General features: G+C 33.3%; 1 protein-coding gene across 1 annotated transcript; it reads left to right on the top strand.

Moving 5' to 3' along the window:
- Positions 1-15,741: 15,741 nt before the first annotated feature.
- Positions 15,742-24,285, top strand: LOC111897643 (SUN domain-containing protein 4). Its single transcript, XM_023893603.3, has 5 exons — positions 15,742-15,906; positions 21,549-21,724; positions 22,114-23,153; positions 23,367-23,452; positions 23,981-24,285. The coding sequence occupies exons 2-5, from the start codon at positions 21,568-21,570 to the stop codon at positions 24,156-24,158; spliced, it is 1,461 nt and encodes a 486-aa protein (XP_023749371.1). The 5' UTR covers positions 15,742-15,906; positions 21,549-21,567; the 3' UTR covers positions 24,159-24,285.
- The last annotated feature ends 399 nt before the right edge of the window (positions 24,286-24,684 follow it).

Here is a 24,684-nt window from a genome sequence, read left to right as displayed (position 1 = left end):
CGGATACTAATAAAAAATGGATCGCGCTTCAGAACTTTCTCCAAAGTTGGAATTGTCACCCCATGCTTCAAAACACAAACCGAAACTACAGGGGGGCATGTCGTGGTAATGGTCAAACCACAGCTTGGTTCCTGCAATTCAGCTTGTTCTTGTTCTTCGTCTGACCTCTCTGCTAGCAATCTTTCCAGCTCCTCCAAGTCTTTTTCTGGATTAAATTCTTCACCTTGTAACTCAGGTGTCCCTTCTGTGTTGGGCAAGATGTTATCTAACCATCTTCCAAATTTCTTCAAATCTTCATCTGAGTCATACTCCTCATCTTCTTGCTCAATTTCCTGTACTACATCCTCAAGAAAAGCATCAAAAGGATCGGGATTTGGAAAATACATAATAAATAAAAATAAAAATTAAAATTAAACTATAAAAAATTAATCAATAAAATAAAAACGATAACAATTAGCAAATAAAATTAAATATTTGAACCGTTCCCCGGCAACGACGCCAAAAACTTGATGTGTGCAAATTCACTTAGTTTTAAACCAACTTTTAATTATAAAATAACACACAAAGGCAGTGAACCTATCAATTGTGGTATAGTTGAATAAGTAGGGTATCGAACACAGGGAACGGCAAATTAAAACTAAAAACTAATTCTATCTAAATTAATTAATAAGTAGGGGGTTTTCTCTAGTTTTACAAGACTAGAAACTTGCTAACTATTACTAATTTAAAAACTAGAAAACAAAGAACTAACTAGATTCAATAATGGGAAGGAACTTCTGTTTAGTTCAACTCAATTGATCCTATGGTTGATTCAAGGTAATGGTGCAATGGATTAATTCTTTTGTCGGTTACCGATTCAAGTGATTAGATTCGCATTCACTACATTAATCCTTAGCAAATAAACTAACTTAAACAGTGGCCAGTTGTCTAATTTAATTAGATTTACTAGATTAATTATTCGGGTTAAATTAAACTTGAAATAGTTAACTAATTTGGTCTTTTAATTAACTTCTTGTTGATGGTCATCACACAAGCTTGCACATGAATTTACTCAATTTTCTTATTAACTCTAGTTTCATGTTCATTAATCCTAGACATATAACAAAGTGATCACATAGCATATGAGGTTGATAATCAATAGATGTTCATGCTAATCAATTATCTTCCTATTAACAGAAAATTAATTATTATTCACACACAAGGTTCTTTAGCAAGCTAAAATAACAAAAATCACCAACTTAGAACTAATCCTACCAATCAATCAAACCATAGTATCAATTTTGTATCCCCCAAACAGAAGTTATGAGTTTTTAGCTCATATCTACAGCAAATAACAAACTAAAAACATAATCTAATGATTGAAACATGGTTTATGCAAAAGATTAAGATAAAAGTAGTGTGCTATTGCCTTTGATCTTCTTCCAAGTTGATATCTAGGTTGAAATCTCGAAAACCACAGCTTCTAAGAACCCTGCTGGCCTCCAAAAATCGTCGTAAACTTCCCCCATTCGTTAGGGTTCGAATAAGAAGCGTTTCTATATATATATATATATATATATATATATATATATATATATATATATATATATATATATATATATATTTGGAAAACAGGGGCTACTCAGCGAGTCCAGTGACCTACTCGCCGAGTCCATCACTTAAAATCCCGTGTACGGCAAAGCAAAGTCAAGAATCGCGAAACTTCTGACCAACTCGTCGAGTTGATGGCCTGCTCGCCGAGTCCGTTCAGAATCATCATTTTCTCAAAACACGAAAGTCGTCCAAACTTGTGTCTAGTTTTAATAACATTTTGAATCTCATCAATCGGAGTTACAGTTCATGAGATATGGCCAAAACACTGACGAGGGGTCAAGATGTCCAACAACATCCTTCTTTCTTCAAAATCCAAGATCCAAGCATCCAATCGCCAATTCCGCTACCTTTTCCATCCGAGCATGTCTTTGTTGCTGAAAAATGAAATTATAAACAAATTAAGAACCTTTTGTTCATTAAATGAGACAAAAACAACATAAAGTATTAAGATAATGCATGAATTTTATAACTAAATATGCCCATATCAAAGTTATAACCAGAGTCTCTTGTAGAGAGAACGTGATAATTGTGTATAGATCTATATTGGGCTTGACACCCCACACCTTGCTGCTAGCTACAGTGGGACCAGCAGGTCTACGGGTGACAAGAGTCATAGTATCTTAACGTCTGAAAAATGTTGTGCATGTTATTTCTCGTTATAGTATGGTTATAGCGACTCACATAGGTAGTTAACAATCTTTCAAGTTTACATGGAAATTTTTACCTTGAAAAGGGGTTTACTTCTAAATCAAACGAGTTTATGTCGATTTTAACTTACATGAATTACTTTAAGTATGGTAAAATACTTGTACACTTTCGGTCTTAGGATTAAAGACAACTCATAACACATAAAGTTTACGAGATTTTTCTCAAATCAAAAAGGGTTTTATGCCGATTTAAAATCACTTTTATATCTTTAAGTATGGAAAATACTTGTTTATTTTTGGTCCTGGGATTCAGGACTACATAACTTTGATAAGGAAAATATTGGATTTTCTTTGGAAACATATTTCTATTAACACCACAACTCGTCTAGAATTGTTAGACTTCAACGGTTTATTTAACTCAAATTATATATAACTTATATACGCTGAGTGATCATAGAAGGAATCTATGGGTCCTTCTAGGGTTCATTATCGCATAACATAGGAGCATTCATTCCACACTTAACGAAGAAAATATTGGATTTTTTGGAAATCATACTCTATCGCTTTTACAAGGAAAACGGTTTCTTCCTCAAACGAAACTCTTATGAACTCACCAAATTAATTGTTTACACTTTTTCAAAATTACTTGTATTCTTAGGAAATCAGTGAAACAGAAAAACCAACATCATTTTGAGGATGGGACGATAAATCGTCAAACAGTTCATTTTGTCATCATAATGTAATTGATTTGAAACATGTAAACATATACTTTGGTGTAACTTTTTCAATTATATTTATGATAGCTGTATTTACTTTGAGAACTATTATACTCGTTGTTGTGATACTATACATGAAGTCCTCCACCCTCGGACGTTTCCGCCATCCTTGGTTTGGGGGTGCGACATAAAGTTTGCAACTTTACGTGGAAACCATGCCATAGGAGGTTAGATCTGTAATCTGGAGCTTTGGGGTCGCTTAAAAACGTCTGGATGAGAAATAGATCTGAAGGGACTCGACGCGTTACATGGCCAACTCGACGAGTCGGATGAAGATTGCCTGTACTTGTTTTGTATGGACTCGACGAGTTAGTGAGAAGAATCGATGAGCTAGTTAGGGTTTTTCCCGACATTTGGACATCGCATGGACTCGACTAGTTTCCTGGAAACTCGGTGAGTCAACTAGGGTTTTCACGATTTCTCGAGTTCTGGAAGAACTCGAGGAGTCAGTGGGTTACACTCGACGAGTTGGGTCAACATGGATTGTTGACTTTGACTTTGACCAAGGGTTGATCAGTTTGACTTATGGGGGTATTTTAGTAATTTGGGAGTTGATGGAAGTAGATCATTGGTGGATGTAGGTGTTTGAGTTGGAGCTGTATTTGGAGGAGTTGACATTATCATTCCGAGCTACTTGTGAGGTGAGTTGTCCTCACTTACTAACATGGTCGAAGGCGCCAATTCCGACCCTTTTCGGATTTATATCCGGGTTTATTGCATGATATGCTTATTGATTTACATCCTGGTAGTTAGGATGGTGATATTCTTAGTGAAGTGGTTAGGTTGGTATCCTGGTATATAGGATAATGCTGTGTTAGAAACCGGTTATGTCGTTATCCTGGTATATAGGATAATGTTATAATAGTGATCGGTTATGTCGGTATCCTGGTTATAGGATGTTGCTATGATTATTGATATGTTAGATCGGTTTAACTGTTATATACATGCTAACGTATGATATTTTTGTGTACATGATTGTTTGATTGGGGTTGGGTTGAGGCAGAACTATTTTTTTGTTGAAGGCCAAATACCCTGGGCGGACCAGATAAACTGCAAACCTGGGAGGGCATACTAGTCAGGCCGAAGGCCCGACGAGCGGTCCGGATAGGCTGAAGGCCCTGAGAGGTGGTACAGACGTGCCGAAGGCTCGGAGAGCGGTCCAGATAGACTGTAGGCCCGATACGGGCGGTCCAGTCAGGCTGATGGCTCATTATGCATGCTGTTTGTTTATATGATATTATTATGATTGTATGGCGTTGGTAGTTTAGGGGAAGTCACTAAGCTTCAGGCTTATAGTTGTTGATTTTGTTTCAGGTACTTCTGATGATCGCGGGCAGGCAAAGACGTGATCGTACACCTCCTTATGTTTTCATGATTTGATTCTGGGATGCTCTGACACTAAACTATTTTTGAAAACAAATTTTGTAACAATTGTTGGTTTTTAATGTTTTAAAAAGTTAAAATTTGGCATGATTTTTATGAGTGTTACAAGTTGGTATCAGAGCTAGGTTTCGATCCTGGGACCTGTGGGACTCACGTACGCTATATAACCCACACACTCGTGCTGAATGTACTGCCGAGCCCTAGAAGCTGAACAAAACCCTGACCATAATCTGGTGCCCTCCCATGTCTGCAGACCAATGCTCGATCGCTCCGTCATCGTGCTCATTGATGTTATCTTGGTGTACTCCAAGACCTGAGAGCAGCATGAGGAGCATCTTCGGGAGCTATTGGGAGCCTTGAGTCGAGAACGACTGTATGCCAAGTTCTCGAAGTGTGAGTTTTGGTTACAAGAGGTTTAGTTCCTTGGACATCTCGTTAACCATGAGGGGATTTTGGTCGATCTGGCCAAAATCGAGGCGGTTATGCAGTGGGAGGTTCCGAAATCTCCCTTGGATATCAAGAGCTTCTTGGGATTGGCTGGGTACTATTGGAGATTTATATAGGATTTCTCCAAGATTGCAGTACCCCTCACTCATCTGACAAGGAAGGGATTGGATTTCTGGTGGGGCCCCGGGCATCAGAGGGCGTGTGAGACCCTCAGACAGCGACTTTGCGAGGCTCTGGTCTTGACTCTTCCGGGGGGAGTTGAGGATTTTGTAGTATTCTGTGATGCATCCATCAAAGCACTGGGAGCGGTTCTCATGCAGAGAGGACGGGTGATAGCCTACACGTTGCGGCAATTGAAGCCACACGAGACGAGATACAATACTCATGATCTGGAGTTAGGAGAGGTGGTATTCTCTCTCAAGATTTGGAGACATGACCTCTATGGGGTCCACTGTACCATATACACAGACCACAAGAGCCTAAGACACATCATAGATCAGCTGAACCTGAACATGAGACAACGTAGGTGGCTTGACATGGTCCATATAGACTGTATGCCCGATGCGACAGTCCAGTCTGGCTGATGGCTCATTATGCATGTTGTTTGTTTATATGATATTATTATGATTGTATGGCGTTGGTATTTTGGGGGAACTCACTAAGCTTCAGACTTATTGTTGTTAATTTTGTTTCAGGTACTTTTGATGATCGCGGAAGGCGAAGGCATGATCGTACACCTTCGTATGTTTTCATGATTTGATTCTGGGATGCTCTGACACTAAACTATTTTGAAAACAAATTTTGTATTAATTATTGGTTTTTAATGTTTTAAAAAGTTTAAATGTGGCATGATTTTTATGGGTGTTACAGTCCGGTTCCAGTGAGGACTCATTTTAAAGTGAGGACTCGTAAGGACACCTTAAAAAATTGAAAAAAATCTAAAAATAATACAAATCATAAAACTGAGCATAGATCTATGTTTGAGAGAAAAAAATTGGAATTTTTTTTGTAGCATTAAAACTAATCCATGATCCAATTTTAATTTTTTATTTTGCATCATTATGATCCATGATTCAATTTTAATAATCCAAAAAAAAATTCCATTTTTTTTCTCCCGGACATAGATCTATGCTCAATTTTATGATTTGTAGTTTTTTAAGGTGTCATCACAAGTCCTCACTTTGGAATGAGTCATCACCCGATCTTATTTTTTTTTCTCTCTCTCTTTTCTCTCTCTCTCTCTCTCTCTCTCTCTCTCTTTTCTCTCTCTCTCTTTATATATATATATATATATATATATATATATATATATATATATATATATATATATATATATATAATTCTATTTTTATGGAAATTAATTAAATTCGTCATTAATGTCAGCAATAACATTCTTTCAGAATGAATTTGAATCTAGGTTTTTATGTATGGGTTCGTTTTTTGTTTCAGGACTCACTCATTTAAAATAAAATAAAACTGCATTAAATATGAAGAACTATAATGTATTCTACTTGAAAACACTTTCATTATGTTGGAGTACACTTTCATTCTTGTAGATACAAATTCATTTTGAAAGAATATTATTGATGACATTAATGACGAATTTAATTACTTTCCATAAATATGAATTATAAGTGTGTGTGTATATATATATATATATATATATATATATATATATATATATATATATATATATATATAATTTTTACTAAATTTTTATTGGTGGATTGTAGCACACAATAGATATGAGAAACATTTGAACACACACACATATATATATATATATATATATATATATATATATATATATATATATATATATATATATAGAGAGAGAGAGAGAGAGAGAGAGGTAGGTTCCATTGAGATTAAAAATAAAATAGAGATCTTGAGATTCATTCTCAGCCACGTATTTCACATCTGCCGCTCTAACCCTCCGGCGTACCGGCACGACAAACCTGGTATAATCATAAATGATTATACAGTGCCGCCCGTTCCTTTCTCCTCCGCTACCATCGCCATCACCATAACCGCCACCAACACCACCACTACCACCACCTCTGACATCAGTCGATCCCACCACAGTCACCTCTGTTACTTATACCATCGCCACCTCTGTCACCACCACCTCTTCTGCCACCAACTGTCATAATCATTTATGATTACTCAATCTGTGAACAGACATATATATAATCATTTATGATTAGGCATATACGTATAAATATGTATAATCGTATATGATTATACCTCTCTGCCATATAATCATTTATGATTAGGCATACGTTGTTGATGCCGGTACGTTGGAACATTAGAGCGGCAAATGAGAAATATATGGTTGAGGTTGAATCTCAAGATCTCTACTTTTATTTAATCTTAAGTAAACCCTCTCATATATATATATATATATATATATATATATATATATATATATATATATATATATATATATATATATATATATATATAGGGTTGAGATCGGTTTCGAACTTATACTTTCCCGAGAATCCAGGAACTAAAAGTGGAGCGTTAGATCAAAATTAACTCATTAAGAGTATGATCGTCATCTTACCGATCTCATTTAATGTTTAATTTTTTTTTTGTTATTGGAAATATTAATAAAATGTCCTAAAAATTAATATAATAAATCAAATTTCATTTTTTTAATTTTCGTTTTTTTTAAATGGAGATTTTTTTTACTTTTTTCAGAAAACATGATTTTTTTTTTTTAAAAATGGAATTTTTTTTAAAAAACTGCAATTTTTAAAAAATAAACAGCATTTAAAAAAAAACTGCAATTTTTTCAAAAAAACTACATTTTTTTAAGAAAAAACTGCAACTTTTTTCAAAAAAACTGTATTTTTTTTTATAAAAAATCTGCATTTTTTTTAAAAAGTAAATATTAAAAAATCAATAAATTAAAAAAAAAAACTCTAATTTTTTAACCAAAAAAATCAATGTTTTAGGGGCATATATGCATATTTTTTCAAATGCATATATGCATATTTCTTATACTATAATATTTATAAGTAAATCATAAAAAATCTCATTTTTATTAATCAATCTATAAAAATAATAATACAAAATTTTTATTTGATACAAAATAAAATATGAAAAATAAAAAATGCTACAAAGATTCACAGTGTTGTCATTTCTTCATATCAAAATTTCCATATTTTCTTCAATGTATCAATTTTCACATCTTCAATATTTTCCACAAATTCTTAAAAATCTACGATAAAATTAAAAAAAATTTGATTAATGCACGAACACTCACAAAAATGCACATGTCTATATATATATATATATATATATATATATATATATATATATATATATATATATATATATATATATATATATATATATATATATTTATCATGTAAGATTCAAATGTGATTATATCATGTTTGTGAATTATATAACGTGATATTCACACGTGATTGTATATTTTAATATTCAAATGTGAAATTGAAAAGACAATTTTAAAAAAATAATTAACAAAGAACACACACACAAAATGCATGTGTGCATCTAGACGTAATTTATATGTGATTTACTTGTGAATCACATGTAATTCATATGTTATTCACTTGTGATTTACATGTGAATCACAAATTTACATGTGATTCATATGTGAATTACATGTGATTCATATGTGTTTCACTCGTGATTTACATGTGAATCACATGTTATTCATATGTGAATCACATGTACTTCATATGTGAATTACATGTTATTTACATATGAATCACATGTAATTCATATGTGTTTCACTCATGATTTACATGTGAATCATACGTGAATTACATGTTATTTACATGTGAATCACATGTAATTCATATGCTCTTGATTTACATATGAATCACGTCTGATTCATATGTAAATTAATTGTGAATCATATGTAATTCATGTGAATTACAAGTGAATCACATGTAATTCATATGTGTTTCACTCGTGGTTTACATGTGAATCAAATGTGATTCATATGTGAATTACATGTGGTTTACATGTGAATCACATGTAATTCATATGTAAATTACATGTTATTTACATGTGAATCACATGTAATTCATGTGGTTCACTCATGATTTACATGTGAATCACATGTGATTCATATGTGAATTACATGTAATTTCCATGTGAATCACATGTAATTCCTATGTGATTCACGTGTGATTTACATATAAATTAAAATTGAGTGCTTTTAAAGATGATTAAACAAGTAACTTTGTGCTCACATGGAAACAGGATGACAGTTTCAACAAAGCACTCAAACACATAGCTCTGGTAGTATGATCCTATGTGTGGTATTTGATTGCAAGTTCAACAACATCATTTTCAGTTACCTGTCCATGAAAACTCAAAAATTAAAAAATATATCATATGCATAATATGTCAATTTTCATAAGAAACACAGAAAGGAAACTAACAGTTATAACAATCAAACACATCAACAACATAATTTTCAGTTACATGTTCATAAAAACTAAAAAATTAACAAATATATCATATGCATAATATGTCAATTGTCATAAAAAAGACAAAAAGAAAACTAAGAGTTATAACAATCAAACACATCAACAACATCATTTTTAGTTACTTGTTTATAAAAACTCAAAAATTAACAAATATATCATATGCATAATATGTCAATTGTCATAAGATGACTTATTTCAATGAAAATTTGTCACACCCCCGAACCAGACGGCGGAAACGTCCGAGGGCTCTTGTGACTTAAATTGAATACCATCACAATGATTATACATGAATCATAACATCATTCATAACCATGCATTGAAATATTACAACCGATATTGTTTACATTCAGTACATTGTTTTAACATTACAATTTCATAACATAAACCGTTTGATCATTAATCTAAGCAAAACACCATGATATAACTTGATACATATTCTTCTGTTTACCTGTTACCTGAGAATACAAGTTATTTTGAAAACGGTCAACATATGAAATGTTGGTGAATTCATAAGTAATGTTATGGAAAATGATTTTTGTGAAGTTTGAAAACCCAGAAAATCTGATATTTTCTGAAAAGAGTATTGTTTATAAAAAGTGTGAAGATCCGTAAGTATGCTTGTCGATTTTGAAAACATGTATAATTGTTGAACTTTGTATACATCACGTAGGTAAAAGTGTTGAACTCCCGGGAAAACCCGATGTTTTCCAATGCGTAAATTACATGACTTGTTTATTGTTATACCGATACAACGATTGTTTTTGATTACCCAGGTGACATAGGATTAATTAAGGGTTGTGAGTTGTTACAATCACACATTATTGAAAATGACTAGTTTGTAACTAGAAATTATGAACGATCCTTGAGGCGTCGTCCATACTACTCACATAATCCAACCACCCTGACTTCTCTTGTTTAACGTCACGAATCTGCTTACTCGGTCTCTCATAGCCCCACAACCGAGGAGAAAGGAGGGTAAGGAGCCTCCTTTATTTCCATAAGTCATTCAAGGCTATCGAGAATGCGAAAGGCACTTGGCCCGACTCGCATTTGACTTCTCGACTTCGCTAGCAGTACTAATGGACCCTTGGGGCCCAACAGCACAATAGAGCTATTGAAAGTCCTTTTACATGGAATTAGGTCATAGAAAGCCCGTTAACATGTAAGCGCGTCCCCTTCGGGCCCAAAGACCATGTTATTGGGCTAGCAAGGCCCGACAAGCATGATTTGAAACTTTCAAGCCCAAAGATTGAATATTGACTCCTCGTAGTTGTCACGTGTTTATTGAAGTACTATGGTTATTTGATTTTTGTTTTGTTATTGATTCGCGACCGAATCAATTCGTTTGGTAACGATATTAGTTGTTGAAAGTGTATTTGTTATTACGTTTCGCCGGTAGTCGTGGATATCGTATTTTGTCTTAAGGGATTTATTTGTTTAAAAGTAAGATTTTTACCTTTTCACAACCCTTCTTTTATAAAGTTAGCACTTTTAGTCCTTTATATAAAAGAATTTCCATTTTAGTCCTTAAACCATTTTTCTTGACACTTTGGTATCATAATTTGTTGAAAAGACATTTTTAACCAAATTATGTTTTGTAAACAGCTTTAGTCCTTCCAGAATAATGTTTTCTCGGTTAAAACCCTCAATTTCGCAAATTTTACAGTTTTGGCCCAAAAGAATTTTTTTTTACATTTTTGGTCCTTTTTGAATTTGAAAAGCATTTTTGACCATTGAAAATGTTTTAATACACTTCAAATCCCCTGTTTTACAGAAAACTTGCTTTTCAGCCCCTCAAACTTGAAAATCTCGCATATTGAGGCTTATTGGGCCGAAAAGCCCAAGTTTAGCCCATTAAGTGTAAAATTTTCATTTTTAGTCCTTCAAAAATGTTTTGTTTCAGAAAAATTATTATAGAAACTGTTTGGACTCTTTTGACCCTCCAGAAACTATAACTTGTCGGTTTGGGCCCTTAGTTTTGTATTTTTAACAATCTAAGCCCAAAAATGGGTTTTATGTTCAAGCATGTTCATCCTAACCATATGAATAATTTTTCTTGACTTGATTAGGGTAAAATAGTTTAAGTTATGTTTATTTCCTTCCCTATGTTTTAGATCTCGATTTTTACATACTTTTTTGGTAACATTTTCATTACAACACATGATATCACACACAAACATGCATCAAATCACACATAGCATACATTTACATATAGATCTACACATTTACTTGTATTCTCCCACATAAAAACTCATAAAAACCGAAAAGAAAGGGGTATGAAGCTCACCTTGAGTGTGGTTTCGGTTTTGGAAGGAAAAGATGAGAAGAATTCGATCCTAGCAACCTTTCTTGGAAGATCTCGAACTTGGATGCTTCTAAGGTGCTAGATCATAAGTTTGAATGAATTAAGAGATGATTCTTGAATGAAATGAAATAGCTAGCTTATGGATCTAGGCAATATCTTACCTTAGATGATGATTTTTATGGAAGAAATCCCTTGAACACCTCTTAGATCTCGAAAATATGGAGAAGAAATGAGAAAGTTTCTTGAGAGAATTGTGAGTGAAATGTGTGTGTGTGTGCTTGGATTCGGCCGAGAGAAGGAGAGAGAGGAGAGAAGATAGGTTTTTGAAGTGATTTGCATGAAAACATGAGATGGTGCATGGGAATCCTATGGACAAATGTGAGGTGGCATGGGAAAGTCAACTCTTCATTCTTTGGGTTAGGCTTGGGCCGAGAATTGGAGAGAAAAAGATGAGGATTGGGCCTTGTATGCTAAAGCCCAATTTTCATGGTTATGTTGAGTGATTTTTGGTCCAAACAATTATAAATGTGATTTTTATGACCCATGAAGGCTAAATTAAGTTAATTATGGCCCAATATGGTTCATTAAATTAATTTATTTCATTCTAGGCCCATTATGGCCCAAAATATTGAAACAAATGGAAGTGGGTCCAATTAGAGCCCATTCAAGAGTTCTAAACCCAAGATAGTCCAATTGGAAGCTTATTGATCCATTGGGCCCAATAAGGAAATCCTAATCCATAATGGACTTAAATAAGGATTTCTAAGGTTTCCAATTGCTTGTTGACTATTTGCAATGCTTGTATGAAGTGTTTGATTGAAATTCTGTTGTCATAGAGTAAGCATCATACATGCTTTCATGTCTTTGATTCATGATTGGCATAAGTGTTGTAGTTATAAGGCACAAAAATTTCTAGTTGTGACAAAATTTTAGAAAATTAAACTCAAAAAATCCACAAAACTAATGAATTATAAGAATTAAAAATTAGAGAAATGTTCAGTACCTAGAAATCTAAACATTGAGAAAAATTGTTGGCAGTAATTTCTTCAGGCATTAGAAGAAGTAATAAGCCAACAAAAAATTTCATGGCCTAAATCTAATACAACAAATTAGCATCATTAAACAATTTCATTACATTTCACATAATCTATAAGAATATCTAGAAAAATATACAATATTAGTTATCAAATGAGTTGAATGCTGACCTGGCAGTAACCAACAAAGGGGTTATGGAAAGCATATACGGTGAGTAAATGTCTCAAAACATTTCTACCACCTTCATCTAGAGCAGGGTGACCTGGAACAGTCTGAGGCAAATCCTGTAAAACAAAACAATATATCTGATCTGATTAGGAATTGTACAAAAAAACTAGGATTAATGTATCAAGACACTAACCCTTTAACATATTTGATGAATATCATGAAGATTTATCCAGTTATACAACACTATAAAAAAAACAATAAATCAAATTTTAGACGCTTTAGGTAGAATGATATAGTTAGTACCTGTGTGATGGCTTTATTGGTAATGAGTTCATCGACATTTCCGACGTTGACTTGGACAGAATCCTAAATTGGAATTGGTTCATCATTCATGAAGTCAAAGTGAAGTTAACATGTGAATTTCTCATTGAGGCATTTCATCGAACATGTTGAGTGTAAACAAATATCTATATTTTTCAATAACACATGTGTCTATTTTTATACCTACAATCAACATAAGGATTTAACTCTTTTTAAAAACATATTGATTAAACTGGTTCAACTTAACAATTAGGCAACAACAATTCATAAAGGTAAAACAAAGGCCATGAGTCAACAATAGAAACAAATGATACCTAAATTTTGATCGACAAGGGATCATCTTCTTCGTTCAGGTCTTCAATCCACAGTGGAGGCCGAGATGAAGTCGGTGATTACGGTGTACTCTGGGGAATGAATTGATGGAGGATAAAATGATTCAAAATCATAGCATCTTCACTGGAGTTTTTTCTATGAAGAACGTGAGATCAATGAGTTCAGCAACAATGAAACTTCGATCGTTGGGGGATTTCATATTTCATATAGATTGATGATCGATGATGATAGTTTGATCGATTGGGATCTGGAAATCGACGATAAATGTGGTTCGTCGTTTATCTTCATCGTATTCATGTGAGTAGAAGCAATTTCTGAATCGAAAGCATGGAATTGGATGAAGGATTGAAGGCAATTCAACAGAGGTGAGTCGTCGGAGCATGGATCGTAGGTTTGAGCGAGAGAGGAAAAGGGGGAGGAGAGAGAGAGAGAAATGAAAATTTATTTTATCAGATATTTGATTTAAGAAATCATTAAATTATATTTTTATTCCTATAATACCCCTGAATGAATTAATTAAGATGTCTCTCCTTCTTTTTTTGTCTACTTATTTACAAAAATGCCACTTTGCATCTCAACCATTCTTTTTTTTTTTTATATAACGTTCCATCTTTAGTTCTCGGGTTCTCAGGAAACTTTGAGTTCTCAAATGACCCTTATATATATATAGGTTCAGGTTCATTTGAGACCATTCTAATTTTGTGAGACCTTGAGACCAAATCTAAAAATAATTTTAAAATGCAAAATAAATGGAAAAATCCAAAAATTCTTTTTTTAAATATTATTTTCAGAACTTGAATTAACTAAATAAATAAATAAATAAATAAATAAAAATTCCGTTTTTTTTTGAAAAATACGTGAAATATTCTAATAGAATATTACACTGACATATTCTAAAAAATAATTTTAAAATGCAAAATAAATGGAAAAATCTAAAAATTCTTTTTTTAAATATTATTTTCGGAACTTGAATTAACTAAAAAAAAAATTCTATTTTTTTTTTGAAAAATACGTGAAATATTCTAATAGAATATTACACTGTACATATTCTAAAAAATAATTTTAAAATGCAAAATAAATGGAAAAATCCAAAAATTCTTTTTTTAAATATTATTTTCGGAACTTGAATTAACTAAAAAAAATAAAAAAATGCGTCTCACATGAACCTAACCCTATATATATATATATATATATATATATATATATATATATATATATATATATATATATATATATATATATATATATATATATATATATATATAGGGTTAGGTTATTTTGTTTTCACTATCTATTGTGTGTATGTATGACTGATTCTGGACCTAACTCTCTCTCTCTCTCTCTCTCTCTCTCTATATATATATATATATATATATATATATATATATATATATATATATATATATATATATATATATATATATATATATATTGAAGAATAAATGTCGACAACGCTATTAATTGCGCCACGAAATGGCTTGGTCGACATATGTAATAAAATATCATGAATAATAAATTTCATTTTTATGATTTACTTTAAAAATAATACAGTTATTTATTTTTTGACGAAAAAAGTTATTTCGATATCTACATAATTTTACATGGCACAGATTATTAAAATAAATTGTGATTCCTAATTAACCAAATGTTTCTATTTTTTTTTTTTTTTTTTTTTTGTATAACACTAATTTGATATATTTAATGAAAATTCTTGGACTAATCATTAAATAACTAAAGAAAAAACCCTTAAAAAGTTAAACTAAAGTAAAATATGAATTAAAATGATTTTGAGCATCTTATAACAATTTGGTTATTAACAACCATATAAATGTACATCTCACGAAAGAAGAATCGTTCAAATTTCCAAACATATTAAAAATTTAAAAACTAAAAAAGTCATATTTTAGATTAAACAGATACACATTTATGCAAGTGTGTTTTGCATGCATAAAAACTTGTAACTAATGGTGACTATTTGACCCGGTTTGAATTAAATATATCATTCAGATCAAATTATTTGGGTTTCAAGTTTCAACGTATCATATACCAAATACAAACAAGATTTAAAATTATCCTATTTGAAGTAACCAAACTATTATTCAAGTTCATTGTGCAATTTAAAATTACTTTTTTTTTTTTTTACAGATAAATGGACTTTTACAAGTGGGAACACTCGCAATGGCCGTTATTCCCTTATTTGAGGTCGACAAATAAAGAATTTCCAAATTAATAAAATCCAAAATTCGAAATTTCAAATCCTTTTTCTTATTATATGATTGATTTAGACTGTTGAAGGTCGGTCGTACTTTTCAACACTCATTCACCACTATTTAGATCGATGATCTCCACAATTTCATCATCCTGTTAGCTCCTTTTCAACAAACTCCCAAAATCTCAAGAAACAGATAGCTAAAATTCAGGTACTCAATCACAATTTTAAGCTTTTTATCACCATTGTCTTGATCAATGTGGCTACCCTGCTTAATTGAAACTTTCAACTGTTTTCCTTATGCAATCACCACAGTTTGAAACACCAGTTCTTTATTAAATTCAAATGGGTATTTGATCATGAATGAGTTTGTCACTTTCTTCAACTTGTAATTAGGTCTCGATTGTTTCTCTGTGGATTTTTCTGTATTCTGTATTCAATTTCAGATGGGTACTTGATATTACATGAACTTGTGATTTACTTCTGCTTGTGATCAGCGTTTAAATATTTATTTTTGGAAATTTATTGTGTATTATATTCAGATTAAGACGGGTATGTGATGTTGCCTGATTTTGTGAATTGCTTTAACTTAGAACTTAAAAAGTAAGTTTGAAGAACTTGAATTTGTATCGGTGTATCCCTATCAACTTTGCGTAGATATCAGATAGGTTGTATCTTGTAAACAAAGTGTTCTGTTTTCTACTTGACTTGATTGGCAAGGTTTCCTGGAGGTGTTAAAAAGTTCATAATCCGAGAATGCAATATGAAATTATCTATTCTCTTCATATGAACATAACTTAATCTTTCTAAATTCACAATGGAGAATAAGAATCTTAACAATGACCATAGTTATAAGAAACTTCTTGGATTGACTTAATACGATCTCTTTGTTCTTTGATATTACATAGAGTTATTATGTATGTCTGGTTTTTGATGGTAATAATCTTTGGTCATGGACTTTTGTGACTACGCAACGAGATAACTTGTGTAAACCTTTTTGGGCCCACTTTATACATTCCACAAATCCCTTGTAATCGTTCATTTATTTATGTTTTATGGAAGAAATCCATTCATGGAAAAATTACAATCTTACATGGTAGTGATGGTATCGGATTTTTTTTAGTAAACCTAATTCCCATTTCTCTTAGAAACCAGTGCCCCAACCCTCAACTGTAGCCTTCGCCTCATGGCCGGCGATGCCTCCTCATCCTTTTATTTTTCTCTTTCTCTCGAAACATGTTATAGAATCATCGATATCAAGCAGAGATTGCAAAAACTCATACAAAACAAAATAAATCGGTTTGGGTAAGATATTTGCATCTGAATAATTAATGGGTTGACACGACATCGAAGCTGATCCAAACGTATATAGTTGTGGCCAGGGGCGTAAACAAGAAAAAGCCCCCTTAAATTTGAGTTTAATTTAGCGCAATCCACATAAAATCCATTATAGTTTAACCCACTTATGTTTTAAACAACGTATTTTACTTTGTTATAAAAGTCCATCCATTTATGCAAAAGAAAAACAAAAATTACCTATTTTACTGATTTAACCATCTTCACATTTCTTTTTTGTAAAAGTTAGGCATTTTATTGTATTTTTGATTTTATATGTATTTTGTTTTGTATTATTATTTATTTTTTTGTTAAAATGAGAAAAATAAAATAAATTACGGTTGCTTAAACATGATTATATATAAACTATAGTAGTTTTAAGATTTTTTCTCTCTTACTTAATATTTTTTATTTAGACCTCAACTAGTTACCAAGAAGACAACAATTAATTTTAATTATATTTTTTGAACGGCTATTAAACACATTAAATCCTATAACTAATTTTAATTATATAAAAAGATTTAAAGAGAAAACAAATCCCAACTAATTTAACTTCAGGTTGGAGAGCCTTTAAATAGAAAATAAATAATAATACATTTGTCGGCCTAAACCAGAGTTCTTTTCATTTCTACTACCTCATCTACTTCTGCCTCCACCTTGAATGACCCCTGCCTCCTCCAAACCTTATATCTCCTCCTCGGATGGCCTAGTCTCCGAGCCTGCTGCATCCCTTTGTCGACACCTTCTCATTCGGGCTCTTCTCTCTCTCTCTCTCTCTCTCTCTCTCTCTCTCTCTCTATATATATATATATATATATATATATATATATATATATATATATATATATATATATATATATCAAAAATGTAGTCGCATATATTGCCGACTCCATCCGTCACAACTAAAGCTCTATTTCTTTCTCGTTGCCTTTCTTTGGACTCCTCAGTCGTCAATTTCAGGATAATCGTCAATGTCGTTGCCTTTTTTCTTCTTCTACAACTGAACCGTCTCTGGCCGCCGCTTCTTATCTCTTCTTCTTCGATGAGTAGTCGTTAACTACCATCGTGAGAGCTTTGACACCGTCGTTGACAATCTCTACATCTTTGTTTTTCTTTTTCAATTTAACTATCACATCCTAATGAAATTGCAAGGGATGTTAGTATGTCAACATCTAGGGTTAGGCCCAAGACCCTTAGGCTTTAGGTTAGGTCATTGGCCACTTATGTATCCCTATTTATATGAGGTTTAACCCTCACTATTAATCAAATAATCTATAATCTTACAAAGAATTTTAATTCGAAAATGACTTGTTTATTTATATGTATGTTTTGAATTCTTTAAATAAATTAGAAAGACCTAAAACCAAAACCACACGTAAAAGAAAAGCTTTTTGTTTAGTCGTTTTGTAATATGGAAACAACTCATCTGTATAGGTCAAAACTTTATTTTCATTTTCAAAATTTCTATTATCTCCAAAACTATACAATCCCCTTGACCATTCCTTTTTCATCATGATCTCGTCCTCTGCCTTCCAACTCATGCTCTTTCCATTTTGCTCTCTAAACTTAGTATGAATTTAGTCATTCTGCTTCCCATCTATTATTTATTCCTTTCCACATACCTAACTCATACTCTGTCAACATGTTTAATGTTTCAATATCACATGCCACGACACATTTCATGGTATACCCTAACCCGAAACCCGAAAAGAAACTAAATGGGTTGACAACGACACAACACGTTAATTAAACTAGTCGGGATAGGGTCAAGCTCTCTCAAACGTTTACTATTTTGACACGAAACGACACAACATGTTTTCCAAGTCTAATATCAAGGCATTCATTTCTTTCACCCTTGATCTTGCGTTATTTAATATGATGTCTGGAGAGACCACTTTGAAATGCATTACATTAAGTTTGGTGCTCTTAATCGTAATGGTAGCTCCAACCAAGCCCAAACCGCGACACATGTCGAACCAAAATGGCTCAATATCGATTCCATATTCAAACTATGGATTTGCAATACAATATCTCAACCCCTTATTTACACTACAAGGATCGAGCCCTATGCAGACGACAATTAGGGACCCTGTACCGACGATATGTCGTCGGTAAAGCTTATACCGACGACATGTCGTCTATAAAAAGTCGTCGGTACAAATCCGTCGGTAAAAGTCGAAAATGTCGTCGGGACAGGAGTTGTCGGTATAGGTATAGAGTAACTAATCCAGACGATAAGTCGTCGGCAAAGGATTGTTGGGATTGATTTTCGAGGAAATAAGAAAAAATTTTATTCGGGACCTATACCGACGACTTGTCGTCGGGAAACGTGAGAACTTATACCGTCGACTTGTCATCGGGAAAAGTCTACATAATACCCACGATATGTCGTTGGGAAAGGTGAAAACCGTTTTTACCGTTACGAAGCTGTTCCGACGACATGTCGCCGGTATAGCCTAATTTTTTTTCACAACTTTTTTTTTTTATATATATGAAATCTGTTTCTTAAAACAAATCCAAAATAGATATTTGCAGAATAATATAAATGTAACATAACATAACATACCATTAAAATCCAAAAACACTTAATAAACCTAACACACCATTAAAATCCAAAAACACTTAATAAACCTAACATATCATTCAAATTCTACTACATACCATATCATTCATATTCTACTACATAACCAAAAAAACAAGTTTTTAACAAACATTGTTGTCACTATCGTTCTAGTTCTCCTCCTCATCATCATCATCACCACCATCACCAACATCATCATCATCATCATCATCATCTTCGTGTTCATTGGATGTTTCGGGGTTATTTTGTGAAAACATATTAGGATTAAATTGGAATTGTGGCATTGGTTGTGGTTGGAAGTTTGGAATGACGGACACGAAAGTGTTATTAAACATTTGGTTCATTTGTAGCATTTGTTGTTTCCTTCCAATTCCGCGCATATGCCCACGTCTAATTAGAGCATCCTTAAAAATATTCCACGAATTGTTATATGGATCGACTTGAAGATTCTTTTCATGAAAACAAAGATGCAAAATCCATACAAGTTGACAACAAGATGAGAAACATCGTGATCATGAGGTTTTCAATCACAATTTAATGTCCCCGAATCAAAACTATCTCGGGCCTTTTTGATTATTTGATTCGACTATTCCAGAGAAGAATCATGTTACATACGTGATAAACGGATTGTCCCCTAAATCAGACAACATAATGAGTCTCATTTGTCATCAATCGCCTCTCTTCCTCTCTTCGCATTCTTAGAAGCTAGATCAACGGCACTCCTTGAAGATTAAAGAATGGCCTAAGTTCGCCCCGAACAATCATCCCATTTTGATCACTGATAACCTGCGGTTCTTAATACATAATCAAGCTACCAAATTCCAGATTAAATTCCAGACAATGTTAGAAGCCACTGTCAATGGTCATACAACGACCAACAACCGCTACATTAGGTTGATCAACTGTCGCTGCTGAATCTGGCCGACTAACAACCTTGATGGACCTCGTTGGCGCTCAAAACACAGAGCAATCACAATAATGAGTTGCCTACTCTCCGCTACCAAGTTGGGCCAAGCATCAAGACCCAATATGCCGCATTGCCTGGCCCAATTCAGTTGCACCGCAATAAGTTGGTCACGCACCTTCGATCGAACAAACTCATGTCATGTCATCACCACCTTAGATATGGTTCTCGAGTGAAACATATAATCAAGCCACAACTTTCGCTAAGCTCTAAAACGCAATGACTCTTAGCGACACAGGCGATAATGGATGGTACATGGACACTCGAGCCACATCTTATCTTCACACAAATTTATATATCAGTTTTACCATTTTTCATAAGCGTAATTTTCAAATGTCCCTTTTGGTAACCGGTTTTCTATTATGATAATATGGAAGGGTCATGCCCATATTGGTAACCCGTAACCCGTATCGACTACTTTCATGTTCATCAATTTACTTGTACTAATAAATGTTCTATCAGTTTTGAAGAATTCTATGTTTCTTTAAAGGACTACAAGACCCATCAAAATCTCCATCGATGTGACAATTATGGTGACATTATCCATAGACATCTCATTCTCCCCAAGCTTTTGTGTCGTCTTGTACTCTTGTTCCTCTCTTTGGCATCAATGACTTGGTTATCCCTATGATCAAGTGGTTCTCCGAGGGATTACTATTATCTTCATATCAAGAGTTTATGTCCATTTGGACAACTACGTGATAGTGCAGGGATGTTAGTGTATGTATAGATGGTTATAGTTATGCCCTCTTTGGCCCACTATATATCGCCTAGAAATCTAACCACTTAACCTTTTCCTATAATTATAATAGTTCAAACAGATAAAATGGTGAAAGTATGTTATGCATTATTGTATATGTTGGAGCCTCCTTCTCTCTACAAGGGTTCTTTTGGAGAAGACAATCTTGGGCTCTAGGTGTATTTAGATGGTTAAGTGGCTAAGTTGATTGAAAATTTTGTTATTTGGTTGCAGTTTCGTTTATTGATGTACAATGCAAAGATCACGTAAAGCTCTTCTTACTAGAAGAGCATTGTGGAAGACTAATAGGACAAACTTCTTTTATAAGGCGTCCTTGCCACCTGTCGTCTTTATGTGGGGACTTCTCTTCCTTCTATATATACGGATTGGCCATGATGATGGTTACAGAGGTGAGATACATGTTGTTTCTTTTACTTGATATATTTAACAGGTATATGAATTAATCGGTGTTTCTTTTTTACTTAATGTAGAACAAAACTATTTAACAGAGATATTCAAAAAATCGGCTTTCCTCGTTTAAGTCATAACATTTTACAACTTTACCCTTATTTATTTATTTTCCTTTCATTTTCCAAATATGCATTCATTTTCTCAAATATATTTTTGCACAGACTCACTGTTGCTTCACCTTTTCGATAGGATAAAGTATTGCGATTTTAATTTTGTTCCATAGTCACAGTCATTTATTTTGTCGTGTCTTCCTGCATGGGGAAGTCTCTATTTGTAGTTTATTCGTACATATCTTTTCTTACATGATCAATTTTGTTGATTTATGTAGATGGTCTGATAGATCTTCCAAAAGATTCCTACACTTATCAGACAGAAACCAAATCCGGGACTATCCAAAACCATGCTTTCATTAACAAAACACAACAAATTCATTTCTCATTCTCTACTGAGGAACTAAAAGAGATAAAAACTGAAAGATTTTTAGTACAAGATCTCGATGAATTCAAGAACAAGGCTTTTGGTGGTGCAAAAATTCATCCATCAAACCCTAATCCAGAAAACATAATTCACCGGCTTGAACCTAGTGGTGCGAAATACAACTATGCCTCATCATCAAAGGGTGCAAAGGTCTTGGCTCATAACAAGGAAGCCAAGGGTGCACCCAACATCTTAAACACAGACCAAAATCAGTACCTTCGAAACCCATGTTCATCTGAGGACAAGTTTGTCATTTTAGAATTATCAGAAGAAACCCTAATTGATACTATCGAAATCGCTAATTTTGAACACCATTCATCGAATCTAAAGGGGTTCGAGGTGTTTGGGAGTTCAGTATATCCTACCGAATCTTGGGTAAAACTCGGAATTTATACCGCAGTAAATGTGAAAAACTCACAAAGATTTGTTCTCCGTGATTCGAAGTGGGTGCGGTATGTAAAGTTGAATCTACAGAGTCATTATGGAACGGGGTTTTATTGTACGTTGAGTGCTCTTCGGGTTTATGGTGTGGATGCAGTTGAAATGATGCTTGAGGATTTGGTTTTTGCACGAAATAATGAGGTTTTGTCCAACGAACACGAAAGTGATGGAAAACCAGAGGCGGAAGATGAACTGTGGTTAGAGGAAAGGGCTAATGTGCCTGACCCGCATGTGGGAAGGTTGCCCGGGGACAGTGTTCTTAGGTTATTGATGCAAAAAGTTCGATTGTTGGATATAAATTTAGAGGTTTTGGAGAGGTTTTTAGATGAATTGAACTCGAGATATGGTTATTTTTTTAAAGAAATAGATGCCGAAATTGGAGAAAGAGACGTTGTGGTGGAAAAAGTACGCAAGGATTTGAGAGATTTGCATGAGAGCAAGGATGTTGTGGTATGTTTTTGGTGTTTGTTTATGATCATTATGTTTGTTATGCATAAATTATACATAGTTTGATATTGACATGACAAAAATACAATTTTTGTCCCACCCAAAAAGATGGAACAAAGTGATTGTTTGTTTGTGCAAAAAATTGAATGCCCTTTTTTGGTCGGTCTTTCTTGTTGATTTGAACCTCGGTGAGTTATGTTTTTTGTTATTTTGCAGAAAGAACATGTGGAAGAGCTGGAATCATGGAAATCTCTTGTGTCCATTCAACTGGATATCATGACGATGGACAATGCCTTCCTCAGGTTAGATTTTTACATTCAGAATGAGTCCAAATTCGACTTTTGCATGTCTAATGATTTATCTCTTAATTCCATAATCGATAATAGTATAATCTATGTATAGAAAAACTTTATAGCTACGAAAAACAATATAAATATGTCAAATTTGAAGCTGAAAAGTACTTGAGTTGACTCTTAAAAGTAAAAAACCATACTCTATCTAACCCAGTTGGCCTCAAATCTGTAGTGACCCGATATTATCGTAAATAATCGGTGTCTATATTATTTTAGGATTTTGCTTCCTTTTACGTAATAGACTTAGCAGATATGACTTAATCATGTTAGCTATATAAGAGTGTTTACTTTTAAGTAAATGCACATAAGACTTACTAGAGAATGTCACGAAAAAAGACTTTGCCCACTAACTCCTAACCTTTTACAAATTTCCCCCCATTCATTCTTTCCTTCCATTTCTCCATTATGCCATTATTTTCTCAAATATTTATTAAAACATTTATCCAAACAACGCCTAATGTATGAATGTGAACGCAGATCGGAGGTTGCAAAGTTGAGAGTGAATCAAGAACGTATGGAAGATACAGGAGTTGTTATATTTTTGGTGTCTTTGACATTTGGATTGTTTGCTATAGCTAATCTATTTCTCAATAAACTTTTGTTTATTTATTATAGAGATGACAAAAGTCAAAAAACTATAGTTGAATTCGGCTAAGGGACCAATCTTCGGGTTTTGTCCTATTGAGTTTTACTACTATATATCTTCATAATCACCTCGTTTTGAGGATCACATGTATATATATGCTATAGCCAGTTTTGGTAAAAAAAAAAATTTTGTCATATGTTCATTGGTCCCACCATCAGTTGAAAATCTAGTTATATGATGCAATTTTTTTTTTTTGAAACTGACAATATATTAAAAAGCACCCGCCTAGCAAAAAGCACCCGCCTAGCAACTAACTAGACGGGGCAAAGAAGGAACAAAGTACATAAACATGATAAAAGGAGGAGGGTTACAAACAATCAAATGGAGCCCACTCCACCCATTTGTAGTTACAATTCGCCATTCGATATTTATCCACGTGTAAACTTGAGACTTTATGGTATCCACTACTTTTGTCGGGGGAATACAAAGGTTTTTGAAGACCCGATCATATCTTGCCTTCCAGATCCACCATAATGTTCCGTAAAAAATACTGAGTAGGGTTGAGAATGATTGAATCTCACTGTATTGATTTTAT

This window comes from Lactuca sativa, chromosome 5 (assembly GCF_002870075.4).
Source record: "Lactuca sativa cultivar Salinas chromosome 5, Lsat_Salinas_v11, whole genome shotgun sequence".
NCBI classification, from domain to species: Eukaryota; Viridiplantae; Streptophyta; class Magnoliopsida; order Asterales; family Asteraceae; genus Lactuca; species Lactuca sativa.
Note: the sequence above shows the minus strand (reverse complement) of the source record. Positions and strands in the feature narration are given on the sequence as shown.